At 42.7% G+C, this 14,782-nt stretch overlaps 1 protein-coding gene across 4 annotated transcripts in view; it reads left to right on the top strand.

Annotated features, from left to right (window-relative positions):
- Nucleotides 1–14,782, top strand: part of CCDC85A (coiled-coil domain containing 85A) — an 80,967-nt gene that overhangs the window by 50,516 nt on the left and 15,669 nt on the right. For 3 of the 4 annotated variants that reach the window (XM_075147786.1, XM_075147783.1, XM_075147782.1), the window contains exon 3: nucleotides 13,491–13,567. In XM_075147786.1, the coding sequence (XP_075003887.1) occupies nucleotides 13,491–13,567 (77 nt within the window). Of the gene's footprint in view, nucleotides 1–13,490; nucleotides 13,572–14,782 lie in introns of all 4 variants that reach the window. The other variant, XM_075147784.1, reaches the window with a different exon arrangement.

Genomic DNA, 14,782 nt, shown 5'->3' with positions numbered 1-14,782 from the left:
TGGAAAGTCTCAGGAGATACAGTCCTAGTTTGCAGCTGCTGGGAGAGTAAAATGTTGGTATTTTTTTATTTTTCTAGAATTTATTACGTTTCACAACATTATTATATTTCAGTTTTAGTATTAGTATTAATCAGATAGACATGATAACTGTGACTGTGCTGTACCACCTGCTCAGGAAATGCTCAGCTAAGGAGCAAAGATCTCTCTTCTGTCTTTTTGCCTGCTGAAGGAGCAAATTTTTAGTCCTTGTAATTCTATTAAAAAAGCCTTCAGAATGTGGCCAGAATGAAATCCTAATAACTCTAAGGCAGGTGGTGAATAGAGAGACTCTCGCCTCACGTGCACGTGCGCACACAAACATGTGCAGTCTTGCTTTTTGAGGTCCGTCTCATTATTCCGTGTGCAGCCTGAGAGGGACCTGATGCTGCATGGGGCAGGAAAGGGGCCTCGGGGGTGGCGCAGCCCCTCTCCTTGCGCCGGGGCAGAAGGATTAGTCATGAATTGCTCTGTGTAAATCTCAGCGTGAGGGGCATGACAGTTTCCAACAGCCTTTGTAACCAAACGCCTTTCTCAATTATTTATATGTTCAGGGAGAGGAAATACGTAAATTGCTTTCCCATTAGTGAAGTAACCAGGAAATAAACAGAGGAGACCTTGTTTAAAATATTTGTTTTGTTCCGATGGTGTAGATAAGCAGCTGTGAGAGCTCTCAAGTTTGGCTGCTCCGTGAATCATTCTAAGCTTTGTCTGAATATCGAAGCCCCTTGTGCAACTGAAGAAAGTACTATATCCCTGCAGATGAATGCAGATGATTTAAAACCTGCAGAATTATCGCAACTGTTTATTTACCATTTTCAGGTTCTAGATTACTTCTTATATTTGACTGATTTCATCCCTGTTGAATTAAATGGTTCTTGAAACGCAAAAGGAGAAGGTGCAGGGGCAGCCAACAGCAGTGTGGCATCATTTCATGTATTTAAGAGACAGCTCAGAGCGAGAAGGGCAGATTCAGAAATGGCCTTGCTGGGTGGTTGATGGCAGTGTTAGCGACAGAGGCAGGCAGTTCTGCGCAAGACTTACTGCCCTTTATTTAGGGCTGCTTGGAAATATATTGTTTTGGAAGTGTAGTTAAGTGAAAGCACTTCATTAACCTCTTCAGTTAGGAAGATGATCACATGATATTAAAGCCCTTAGCTTCACTAGTACGGGTAAAAAGCCACATCAGAGGAGGGGCTGCCAGCAGGACAGGCAGTAGCATCCTAAGGGAACTGCCACATCTGCTGCCCCAGGACCTGCGCAACCTAGATGGGATCACTGGAGAAATCGGTTATGCTGACCAGGAAGAGGGCAGCTGGTTACTGAACACGCTGATGTAGGAAATCTCAGCTGGTTTTGCTATGAAGACATTGCAGATGCACGGCTAGCAGAAAGGGAAAGAGAGCACAAGGGGCTCAGCCACCACTTGCTGGGTCTGGGAGGTATATCGTTATACAGTCGTTGATAGCTTTAAAGCAGATAAATGTCTATAGTGCAGCCTATCAGTAATGATATCAGTAATGTGCTGTGCTTTGTTACTTGTGTTTGAGATTACTTCTAAATTGTTAATGTCTTAATCAGCATCACGTTAATATAATAGCAGCATATTATGATTGCAGTGAAATAACTGTGAAAAGGGACTGAGAAACCAGAAAACTGTGTTGTATTTGGTTTCTTCTGAAGCCCTGATAAAACATAGGTTCCCATGTTTTGTGCCTCTCACAAGTGTTATTGTTCTGAATCACTTAATGATGTGGGTTTATCTGTAACTCTCACAAAATAAAATGCAGCCTTTGATTAGTTCTAAGGCCCACCAGCCATAGAGATCTCGGGGAAGGCGAGAGAGGCAACGGGCCAGGGAAAAATGTGGGCTCAGGGTAGAGAGAATCCCATGTCTGACAACGTGAATGGGGAAATGTGTAAAAGGGACCTAAACCCTGTCCCTGGGAGAGTTTGGATGCCTAAAAAAGCAATGTGGCAGGGTTTGGCATGCAGCACCCGAGTCCCCACTGCCTGGCAGTCACTGCCCTGGCTGTGGTTCTGAAGGAGCAATGGCTGCTGAGAGTCTCACTGGAATAATGGCGTAATCTCAGCGTCATATTGGGACCCTAGAGATAGTGGGTCAGATCTCAGGAAATTAAGGAAATAAAGAGGTGAAGCTGAGGCAGGATCCTGCATTAGGTGGGCGCCTGGGCTGCTCTGGTACAGGCATCTCTATGCCCCTGAGGTCAGGTTTGGTTGAGGTATCTAGAACATGCAGGAGACATCTGCAGAGTTTTCCAAAGTGCTGAAGTAGTTTAGTAAGGTGCTGATTTCAGCCAGAGCTGGATATTTAGACTGATTCCCAATCCCGGACATCTCTCTTTGGGCTTTCCCCTCCCAGGGATTTTGTCTGGAGACCTGGATGCTCTAGCTGAGGAGGAAGTAGCCCAGGCTCTCGTGTTACATGGCCTGACAGACAGACTATTGGAGATGGAGTACAGATGGTGACATACTAGCACTGACAAATTTTGGCTTAAAAGCCATTTGAATACTTCTTTTTATTACTCCCTTCCACAATCAACCCAAAAAAGTCTTACAGAAGAGGTGGACGCTGTACAGACAGCCTTCTCCTCCGCTATCCGTGTAGCTGCCAGCATGAAATGGATAGTTAATTTTTCCTCAGAATTAGGTTCTGTGCTGAGATTGCCGGTGGAGTAATTTTACAAAATGGTCATCTTTCCTGCTTCAAATGTGACCAGGCTCAGTAGGGACAGGAAGGTGTTATATGACGGCTCTTTTATGGGCTGTGGGAACCAAGAGGGTGGTTTCAGTCTAGAGGATGTATTTAATCTTGCAACATCTTTTACTACATTTAATAGACTGTCCTACGTCTTAATCACGCTGTGTAGAGAAATTAATCCTAAAACCCCTTTCATCCTGATAATTTTGAATCTGCGCTGTGTTTGCCCACATTAGCCTGTCTTCCTCTGGCAATTCCCCAGCTTCTGCTCTTGCCTGGTCACGGGAATGCTCCTCATTGCTCATCCGTAGAGATGGATGACTGTATAAATCTAGCTTCTCTTTCCTTCTGAGTCCTGCTGTTTTCATAGTTTTCCCTATTGTGTTTCCCAGTAAATATCCATCCTGTACTAATACACTCAGGATTTTGGGGAGCACGTTCTCCCACTTCTTTTTGGGTGGGCGGAGTGTCCCAGCACTGCGGTGGTGACCTGCTGATGCTCTGCCTCTGAGAGGAGATGCCGCACTGCTGCCTGGTGCTCATTGCTCCAGGGACCGGCTGCTCGGACAGACACCTCAGCCACGCAGGCAGCCCGCCCTGGGGCAGAAGATGCCCGCAGCCCTGTGGAAACGCTGGATGTTTCTAGAGGCGGGAGGCGCGGGTGTCCCCCTTTGCCCTCTCTTTCCACTTAGGGATGCGGTCCAGCCCTCCTGGCGGCAGGCGCTGTGTGGAACTGCAGGCTCCGTCATGCCTTCCCTTCGCGTGCTACCTGGCGTGGCTCGTGCCCGAGGCAGGGGTGTGTAGCTGGGGGGAGACTGATGGACAGGTCTGAAATTCAAAATCAGATCTCGTGCTCATTAGAAAGTATGACTCATTATTCCAATGTGAAATTGTATATTGGCAGAGCTTTTAGCACAGCTAGGAAGACATTCTTGGAAATGTTTACAGCTCTGGCAATAAACCCAAATATTTTTTTTTCCTTTTTCTTTTCCATTCTGCGGTTGAGAATTCAAGTAAGGACGTAATTGAAGTAAAGCATCACAGAGAAACATCTCTGCAGTTCATCACTATTTATCAAATACATTTATCTTGTATGTGTATTTGAATAATGATGTCCCTTATCGACTCCTCATCATTCATAAAATACCGGGATATGTTTATTTCGTAACCACAATATTGTGAAAAGACTCTGAGGTCTTCTATTACAAATGAAGTGAAAGCTTTCTATAAATACGCTGAATTTCTTCTCTCCTTTATGGCATACAGGCCGTGTACTGACTTGGTTTTCTCAATGAAGGAGCATAATGTTTCTTGTGGATATCTGCAAGAGGTGTGTGTGAGATGGCTGGATGTAGCAGAATTTCTATTCTGTTGCTTGAGCATTGATTGAGGTCAAATGGCAAAACCATTTAAAACTTCTCATATTTTTACTTTCACATTTAGTTGGGAGACGATGTAAGCAGTAAGAACATCTGGGATATTAGTCTCTTAATTTACCTGGTTAATTCATGTAGCTTGACGTATTTTGGTGTGTTTGTGCAGAACTGATTGCCACTGTAACTTTACTTGGCATTTGGGACGTGTGCTTTAATTCTGAGTCTTAGGTGGCTTGAGCTGCAATGGCAACTCAATGCAAAGGTTCTTTGTCTGCGGATACTTGCGGAGTGGGAATAAGAGCTGATCTAAATTTAGTGTCTTGGCATTCGGCTTGCTTTTTCCTTCCTCTTCCTTCTCCTCTCTGACATTGGTTAAGGAATTGATTTCTTTATTTGGTTGAGACAGTTATTATCCCTCCTGTGTTTGCTAAATGTAAATGCTACTCTCTTTGTCCAGCATGCTGCATTCTGAAAGCCTTTCTGCCATCCAGATTGCTGTATCGCAGGAACGGTTTAGAACACTTAGAAGTAAGGGAAACCACAAAAAGTTTGAAAAAATGGTTGCATTAGGGCTGTATAAAGCAGTTAAGAAGAAGTTTCCCAAACTGTGTTGTAAGTGATTGGTTGCCTTTTTTCTGATCTTTGACATGACGGGTGTCAATTTGCACATCTAAGTTTAAGAGTGAACGTAAAAGACTCCTGACCCTCTCAGCAGCTTTTCGTGTACCCCTGAGACCGCAGAGTCTCACAGATAATAGCTGTATTAAATCCTACTATTTTCTTGGGTTATTATTATGTGATATTTTTCCCCCGAAGACCGGGTGTGCCGGCATTGTTCTGCACATGGGAGATGCTGTCGCTTGGGCGGACTCTCCGGCAGGGCTTACGCAAGGCTTCGTGCCGCTGTCTGCACACCGCAGTTCCCTGCGGGATGCTTGTATTGCAGGAAACGGAGCGGCGACAGGATCGGAAATGAGCCAAGGAGCTCGAAACAGAGCCCAAGAGAGCAACCTCACTGCCCCTCTTGCTTTTGTGGCACTGCCTGCTGCCCAAATATCTCTTGAAGCTGCGATCAGATGGTGAGACTCCCTCACTGGAGACCCCTCTGAGCAGGGAGAGGTGTAAGGGGTCAGGAAAGGACTCCTTGACACAACTTGCTGTGTGCCGTGCTCTGCAGCCTATAGACAGTAGGATGCAGTCTGCTGCCGAATACTTGCAGTCCGTGGTGACCAATTTATTTAATGGCGTACGCAGCGACGGGATCCTTTCCAGCCTTTTCCTCTCCATCCAAACTTGCTCCCCATAAACCCGGAATTTGAACTGCTGGTTTCAATCAAACAGGGAGATGCCTTACCAAGGAGGAAGAGTGTGGGTTGGTTTGTTCCTCCACATATTCATGTGGCTATTGATCTTTGTTTTGAGTTTTGGCATCTATGTTGTAGTTGTAGCAAGAAAAAGTGTGTATGCTGTAGTAATGTGAAAGCTTCTATTTCTGCTCTCTCAGGAGCATCATTTGAATTTGGTTTTGAGTCACACAAATAGTAACCCATGAAAAGGGAGTTTACAGGTTGGATAACTGCCTCCGAACGAGGCAGTAGAAGAGCATAAAAATGATTCATAGGTTTGATCCAATTCAGAATTCCTGGAGATGTAGTTTTCAGTTTTGGCCTACATTGCAGGCTTCCAAGTGGAAGCCAATATAATTATTAACTAGAGCCTGCTGTGCCAATACTAAAATTCTGAACCAAACTAACTTTTCTACATTATGTTTCTTCAACATCTGATGATTTGAGCCTGAAAAATATAATTGTACATGATCAGAAAGGTGGCCGTGAGTATCTGTGAGGAGTTGCAGGGATGCTAAGGAACCTTTCGTGCATGTATGTGGCACCCCAGTCAGTTTGAACCTCTGGTCCTCTGCTTTTTGCCCTAATGTTGCTGGGAAGCTTTGCATTTTCATTTATTGTTTTTTTCATTTCATTGTACCACAAATGGTCATTTAACATGGGCACAGCAGAACTGGGAGAAGCTGGAGGTGGCTATGTGGATGCGTGGGGCCATGAAGGCGTGCAGGGATTCACATGCCTGGCCGTGTGTTTGCAGGGGACCCAGGGCCTTTCCAGCGAGGGACCACTTAACATATGCAAATCAACGTGATCAGGAGGCACTGCCCTAAGGTCGAAATGTCTTTTTGTAGATTTCTTTCCATGTACCAGTAGTGAAACCCTCCCTTATTTATCTCTCCGAGCCAGCGCCCTCATCTACCTTCCTTCCCTAAGCAAAGCTATTCTCAGGCTTGCCTTCTCCAGTCTTTCATTTGATTTTGCACAGGGGCCTGCTGAACACCCCTCCTCTCCTGCTGCTGCGCTTCAGTCGGGGGGGTGTGCTGGCAGTTGGGGGACACCCCGAATGAGCAAATGAGAGTGCGGTGGCGTGGGGACAAACCCAAGCAGTTAAGCAAGTGGAGGATTTTACCAATCATGAAACAAACAAAATCAATACCAGCGCAAGCTAACAGCCAGTGGGAAAGGTTTTAGCAATAGCATAATGGATTTGATTTTCTCAGTTTTCATCAATAACGTGACAAATGCATTTAGCACAGGCTGAATGGAGCTAACAGGATATCAAGCAGGCCAGCAAGAAAAGCTTTGCCATTGTCACCTCTAGCACCAAAAAACCCCAAACAAACCAAGGTTAGTGTTACAGCAGACCATCAGCGTGACAGTGTTATCCAGCTGTTAGCAAGAGTGTTATGGATAGCTTCAGAGAAGTAGGAAAGAAAAGCTTACCTCGTCTGACATCTGGTACCATTTTTAGGTACTCCTGTAGTCGAATCCTCTTTCTCTATGAAAGTTTCTTGAACTTTTTTTTAAACTTTTTTCTAGATTAATTCAACTGGAAATTTTATTGCACCCTAAAGCTAAACATGCAACAAAACCTCCAACAAATGCCAACCTAAATCAGTAAAGTTCTTAAGTGGAAGCCAACCCTATATTTTTAGTAAGTTGTGTCACAGGCAGCATTTGGGTGACCTCAGGCATTCCTTGGGTGACCTCAGCAAGAGTGAAACCCCTGGGTGCGCCTCGCCATGGGGAAGCGTGTGCTCGGCAGCCTGGTCAGCCCAGACCTGCTCACTACAACTGCATAATCCGCGGGGTCGAAGTGGCACTTAAATCCAGACAAATGCAAACACATTGGCAGTCTGAGTCAGGCAGCATCGATGAGTCGTTAAAGGCATGGCTAGGGCTGCCTCAAGACAATGAGAAGTATGTTTTTCTTGTAATAAATAGATAATTTGTGATTAAAAGGTGCTGCAACTGAGAAAACACTATTTTTATATGAAATCTGTGTAAAAATTTCTGATTACAGAGATAACGTAATTAGCACATGTCTGTGTGTAATGAGTGCTGAAAAGGGGGAAACACAGCACATGTTGCCTGAGAAATAAAACTAAGTGGCAGGAGTAACGTGGCGTTCTGGATGTTTGAATTAGCATATGTAAGCTTTTCCCGTTGCTCAGAGTCAGTTTTGAAATACTCAGTGAACTAGCTAAGCTTAGTTAATTATATTTTTAATTACAGGGAGAAGTCAAGAAGTGCTGGATCCGTAATCACAAGAAATCTCAGCTTGGGGTGGGAGAATTTCAGACAACAGCAATATTGAGAAATGCAAACCCTATCTTAATGCTAATGCTACGGTGTTTGCTGTCCTAAAACTTCCCGAGAATATGTGCCTTAGCGGTAAATAGCTCCTAAACATTCTGGTGAGCTTAATAAGATTTTGCCTTAAGCAGACGTCTTTCTGTCTACATGATAGACTAATCCTAATGTCACTGCGTTACAGAGGAATTGGGCTGCACTTTAATAAGAAGTTCTCCAGCACTTACTCAGTAGGAGCGTTATGTAAGGTGTGCAACCGTAACAGAAAAATCATAGAAGACAGGGCTAAAAATGACCTTCAGAGGTCGTCTAATCCTGCCGCTGGGAGGCTGGATGCTGCCAGCTTCACCAATTTAGAGATGCAGGTGGTGTAAATTTGCGTTACTGTAAATCCAACAGTATGATTTTTTTTTTTTTCCTTCTATTCCAACAAGGTAGCTGAAAAGGGATGGATTGCAGTAATAACATGTTTTAGTCATGAATATTAATATTGAAGTAATTAAATCAGATGATGAGGAATTATAGGACAGGGAGATACTTTGCGTGTCATTGAATCTGCTCCCCAGTTAGCGTAGAAACCCTTTCATAAACGTATGGAGCTGTCAGTTAATTACAGGAGGGTTTAAAGTAGCCCTTGCACAGCCTTGTTTTTCATCTTCCATTTATTGAAAGATTATTTAGTTTTCATTGCGGGATGCTGGGTGTGGATTTGAATGAGCAAAATCCGATTTGATATGCAATTATTATATTCCTGCCAACACAGTGCAGGAAGAGCAGCGTAACAAATGACTTCCCCCATTGAAGTTGAGTATACTTAACCGAACCTTCATTGCCATACATCAAAGTATCACTACACATAACACGCTAAATTCTTTGCTGAGGTAAATTGTTGGCAGTTCCCCTCATTTATACTGTAAGTGTTTAAAATATGCGTATTGGGATGTGACAGCTCTCCGGATTCTGGTGACCTGCTTTAGGAACGTGAATACCAAATAGAGCTAAGCCAGTGGAAGCAGAAAATGTTGATGTTAACAGAACCGAGGTGATGTTTGCATTATGATGAAATCGTGTTTTTCCGTTTTCTGGCCGTGAGGATGTAAGGACCGGCTGCTGCTGCTTCAGCCTTCTGTCCAGCGTAGCATCTTTTCTTCGTGCTGGCCATAAGTTAATGGCTAGGGGTCAAGGGAAACAGCATTACTCTTTTGTCCTAATACCTCCAGCCTTCTAAGTATTTTCAGCTTGGAGGATTTTGCTCTACTTCCTCTGGGATGTCTGCTGTGCTCGTCCACTGTATTACCAGTTTTCTCCAAAGTTAAAAGATTCTATACGTTGTTTTTTTTTTTTTTAACTTCCATGAAGCAAGTAGCATCTTTTGCATTGATGGATTTATCCTTTAAAGTTAGTCAAAAGGAGGTCTGTGGAATCCCCATGCTCAGCAGACAGTAATTATAATTTGGAATCGGTGTTTTTTAAAAAGGCAGAAAAATGGAATTTTAGTCATTGAGTTAAAGCACTTCTTGTGCATTACTTTCTGAGTTTGTATCAGTACTAGAGGTATTGCATCTCCTACTCTTTCTTTACCTCAGATACTCTTCCTCCATATTGTGCTTCTTACTAAAGCTCATTTGAACAAGTGTAGGTTGAACCTTTGATTTTTTACTTTCTGTGGGGTTCTGATCTATTTGCTTTGCAGGGAGCTAATAGGTGGGTAGAGGGCCTCAGTCTTTAAGGAGTTCTCCAGTACAATCCCACAGTTGCCTGTGAGTTGTAACCCTCCAGTCTGCAAAAAAACAAGCCCAGAAAAAAAAGGAAAGTATCAGAATTTAACGTGACATCCTCAACCATTCTAAAATAGCAGAGGATAACCTAGCTTAGAGAACATTATGAATTACTTGTTAGACTGACATCAGGCACAGTCACGCAAAAATGGATAGAGCCAAAGCACAAATATGCCTTTGGCAGCAACGGAAGCATCTGGTAAAGTTTGACATAACCCCCAAAATATCTACTAGCTTCAAGGGTGTGGATGTCAAAAGAAAAAGAGATCAGCTACGTAAATATTGATGTTCTCTAATAATATGTTAGAGTGACAGATGTGGAGAAAGGGTGGATTGTCACTGAATTTCCTAAAAGCAAGATATTACTGTCTCTCTAATAATTTGGAAAAGAATTTTAGTTTCAGCCCTGGAATGAAGCACCACACGGTGATCACATCTTCAATGACGCTAAGAGCACGGGAAGCTCAAGTAGGGAAGCTCATTCGGTAGGAATCCATTCCTGAGAATGGGAATTGTTCAAAACTGTTGCTCCCGTAGAAGTGCCTAGCGAAGGAAGATGAGAAGGAGCGGAAATAATGTAACCAAGAAGCCCACAGGTGAGGAAACTGGTAGTTTGGCTACTGCAGTGTCATGTCTCTGTGGTCAGGTCTTGTTTAGATGTGGGCCCAAATTGTTGTCTGTTTTTATTTGAGTATGCATTTGATCTCAACATAGTTAACAGTTTCTGAGCTATTACCCAGAACATAGTAGTTGAGCTTTTATGGTGTTAATACAGATGCTGTTTTTCCCTGGTTGTGTTCTGGGCAGAGGAAGATCGGCAGATTTGTGTTTGGAAGTTTATCTGTAAGCAGTCTGCAACTCAAGTTTAAGATTCTGCAAATAAGGGAGGGTTTTTCTGTGTACTTGCAGCTCTGTGAAAATGAGCAACGTTAGATAAATCTGTTTGGGGAAGGATAAAACACAAAAAGGTTTTATGACTAATGACATCAGCTAAGGATCATCTTGTTTGCACAGGTTATGTTTCAGAGCAGTGGTTTACTGACACACTGTAGCATCTTATGAAATGTTTTATTTTAAGACAACAGTAATGTTATGGAAGCGATGCTAAATTTCTGTACTGCTTTCCTTTTGGGAGACATTTGTTTTCAGCTCAGATACTGAAGCTGAAGCATTACTATCATAAGTTCATTCTGCTTCAGTTTTAAATGGCTTCATTGTCTTGTGAAAATTTGCCTGGAATGACAATGGGAGTGGTATTGGGTAACCATTTTCTGGGTGGCAGTTGTAAGATTTGCCCTTTATTTAGAGCTCTTTACTGGTCTCCAGGCTGATTAAGAATAGATGGATCATATAGTCCTTCTCATAAATACTTTTAAGATGCAACTTTTTTTTTTTTAAGTTTGCTATTGGTGTTGCTGGTGACAGTGTTTCACTCTGTGTATTTTCAATTCCTCCATCTCTTACGTCCTTGATTGGCTTTTCTGCTCATTTTTTCCTCTAAGCTCATAGCATCACAGCATAAATATATTAACAGATACTGAAATATATATGCATCTAGTCTATGTGTCAAGACGACTCACATAAGTAAGGATTTGCTAGATCAAGCCTTTGGTAGATGACCTAATTTTCCATTTTAATCAGATTGAAAAGGAGATTTAAATAAAAGTTTCACGCTTTAGAAGGGTTAACAGGCACGGAGATTTCAGACCAAATCCTCAGCTGGTATGAACTGGCATTGGGAAGTTGTGAACTGACAGTAGAGTTGTGTGATGTGAAGCAGCAGAGATCTCAGGTCTGGACTCCCAACATACAAGTGAAGAAATAAAACTGAGAGGCAGACTTTGCCAAGAGCTATACACTGCATGAGGAGTTAGTAAATGGTAAACCAGAAAATTACAAGAGGCGCAGAGTTGAAGAGAATCCAGAAGGGAGCTTGCATGAAGTGGGCTGGTGGGCACAGCTGGGAAGTCAGACTTGAGCATGAAGTCCGAGCGCAAGCTAACGTAGCCGTGGACTTGTAACCAGTGAATTTAGAGATGGCTAGTGCCAAAGAAAGCGCCTCCTTCAGTCCCTCCAAAAAGATGGCTCCACATAAACCATCTTATGTAGAAAACAACAAAGAGAAGAGATGAGAGGTGCTGGGAGCTATTGCCTATGGTAATGGCCATTACAGTGAGGGAGCTTCTGCGGCTCCTCCCAAAAGTGCTGCTGCTGGGAAGGAAGCTGATTTGATGGGAGGGACCCTGTCGTATACAGTTCATTTAATAAGCTGTTCATCTTCTAAGTGCTCATTTGAGCTAGGCTGAGCGACTCTCTAGAGATGCACCCATCACTAGCTATGAAAATCCTTAATGCAGCGGAGCACGCAGAACCTCAGATTACCTCTTTCCCTTTTATTGTACAATGCTATTTTTAATCCAGTGCCTTGCTGTGTATTAATCATTTTTGACAAATTACTTCATGTTGTGTAAATTCCTGTGCACTATCTGTGCGTACATATTTTAGCCTATTGCAGTCTCATAAGAGCAGTCAGTGACACCTCATTTCCCATCACCTTTATTTTATGGGCAGGCTGGCATGGTGATTAGATATCAGAGGAAACTGGTGCACAAATTCATCTGTCAATTTAAACCAGTGAACAGCTCTGTTGTCAATGCAGCTTTGCAGGGTTATATCAACTGACAGTACTGCCCCGATACCCATGGATTCTGTACCATTAATCATCAGAGAGATAGTTTTAGTAGTTACATGGTGGTATGAGTACAAATATGTTACTGGAATTGACATCTCGGAGAAAGCTGAGTGGATCAGTGAGTCAGGAGTGAGTACATGGTGGACTTCCATCTACACACAAGGAGGTACAAGAGTCACAGCAGTGTTTCTGGACTGAGAAGGTATGTTTTCTCTTACAGTTCAGCGCTACTTTCTCAGGCATGTATTTCTCTTAGATACAGGACTTTAATAGCAGAAATTCTGTGCGACCCAAGAAATGCGTGATAAGAAAGCGCTTGGATGCTTTTAGGGATGGATCATGGATCTACTCTTCTTACATAAAGTTCTTGGGAACAGAGCAGACCAGGAGTGACTCATATTCTCCATAATCAACCAAATTATCTTATGAAGGTCAGTGAGGTTACTTATGAATAGAGTGGGCAGGGTTTTGCTGTTCAACCAAGCCCGCGTAGCAAAGCAGCGCTGTGGAAGCATGTCCTAGCACGGTACTGCCCTGGCGTGCGTGGGGTGAGGAGTACTGGCTGTGAGCAGCGCTGTGCCCCGGGCTGTCGTGCTGTCAGCCAGGCTCCAAACCCTCTCGGGGCCCTGGGGACACACGTCTGGTTTCTAGCACAGGCTCAAGTTGTGACAACACGTCTGATTCCTAGCAGAGGCTGAGGCTTGAGCCTCCATGCCGGCAAGCTGTTGTATTCCCCGCAGGCGAGATCACGGCTTGCGGGGGGAGGCTGCGTGTGCACCACCAGACCTCCATGGTCTGCGTCTTTGACTGCGTCTTCCTGCAGAAGACTATCTTCTCTTTCTGGGCTTTTCAGTGGTGACTTGGTGGGATAATGCATTACTCTCGTGGAGTGTTTCCAAATTACAGTACAAGCTCACAGAGCTTGGGGGATGGGTTGGAAGAACTCATCTGTGAGTCCGTATTGCCTTTCTGTAAGATACCTTGCACCTGAGAAGGGACCACCTTAAAGCGCAGCGATTTAGAATCACAAGCAACAAGGAATTGGATTAATTCTAGTATCGGCATTATTTGCGCTGCCCTTGAGAGGAGCACAGCTGAATGTCTAATGAACATTTGAGAAAGGCAATCTGCTGTGAGTACAAGTCAGAATGTGGCACAGGCTCTGACACTAGTATACACAAGCAGATCTCTGTGGATAATATGAGTTTTTTTCTTTTTGATTTTTAGAATCAACCTTGTCCTATGTTAGGCAGCTGGAGGCAAGAGTAAGACAGCTGGAGGAGGAAAATCGCATGCTGCCCCAGGTGGGTGACTTCTGTTGGTGGGAACAGTAGCCGGCAGCTAGACAGCAACGCTCGAGTCTCTGTGCTTGAGATAAAACCAGTATTACTTGACATTTGACATTACTGCATTTGAACACTCAGGCTGATCATTCAGATAATCAAAAGCACTCGCATCTGTTTGTTCATCTTGCTCGTGATTGAGTGGGGTATTTATTTAAGACTATGACAATGCTTTCATTAATTTTTCTCCTTTGCAGGTGTTGATACCTTGCTAAGAAAAATTCACTGGAAGCTGCTACTTACAGTTAATTAATTTGAGGGTTGAAAATCACAGTGAACTGACCCTTTACATTGTGGTTTTATTCCAAGAGCTTCTGATTATTAAAATATCAAGTTCTTTTTATAGTTAACCAAAATATTTTGCTTTAAAAATGCAACGTTTTAAGTAATAATAATTGGGTTATATTATTTTTAATATATAGAGGAATATATTAGATACGTAAATGCAAGACTGAAATTAAATTGAATAAATAAGCAAATATGAAGTTGAAGGTTTTCCCAATATGTTTTTAAGAATGAAAAATGAAAAAAGTTCATTAAGAATTAACTAAAGACACTTGTATTTTTTTATATATACACATATAAACCAGCGCATATTTCTGTTATCTTTCGTTAATTAATCCTTAGGAAAATCCATAAAGTCTCCAAATGAACTTGCCCACTAGAAGAAAAAAGAAGTTGCATTTTGTTTAAATCAAACACTAGTTTAAATGAAGACATTGGTCTGAAGAAGAAGAGTGCTTTTTATTGAACATAGTACTGTTATTTCAGTGTAAAATCCAAGATAGCAGTGAAATGTAGTAAGAAATAAAATCCACTGGCTCCGATTTATTCATTTATGTAAGCCAAGATGAGCTAGAAGATCTCAGCCCCAGGTTAACAATTTCCTTTCTTAAGGCAGATTTTAAGTAAAGTGTTGTGGTTTTTTCCCTCACCTATAATATGACAGTTGGAAGGGCCTCTATAGCTCTTGACTTGCTAGGTGACCTTGAACAATTTATGTAACTTCTCTGTACCCTAATTTGTTGATCTGGAAGAGGACAGCAAGAATGGTTAAATGTCTGTCCATTAACATGTATACAGTCTTCAATAGGAAAGACAAAGGTTGATCTTCAGTGATAAAGAATATGATTTTCTTGTTTTCTTGTCAAGAACGGTGTTCAGGGCAAATGTTAA

The sequence above is a fragment of the Calonectris borealis genome, chromosome 3 (genome assembly GCF_964195595.1).
Source record: "Calonectris borealis chromosome 3, bCalBor7.hap1.2, whole genome shotgun sequence".
Classification (NCBI taxonomy): domain Eukaryota; kingdom Metazoa; phylum Chordata; class Aves; order Procellariiformes; family Procellariidae; genus Calonectris; species Calonectris borealis.
Note: the sequence above shows the minus strand (reverse complement) of the source record. Positions and strands in the feature narration are given on the sequence as shown.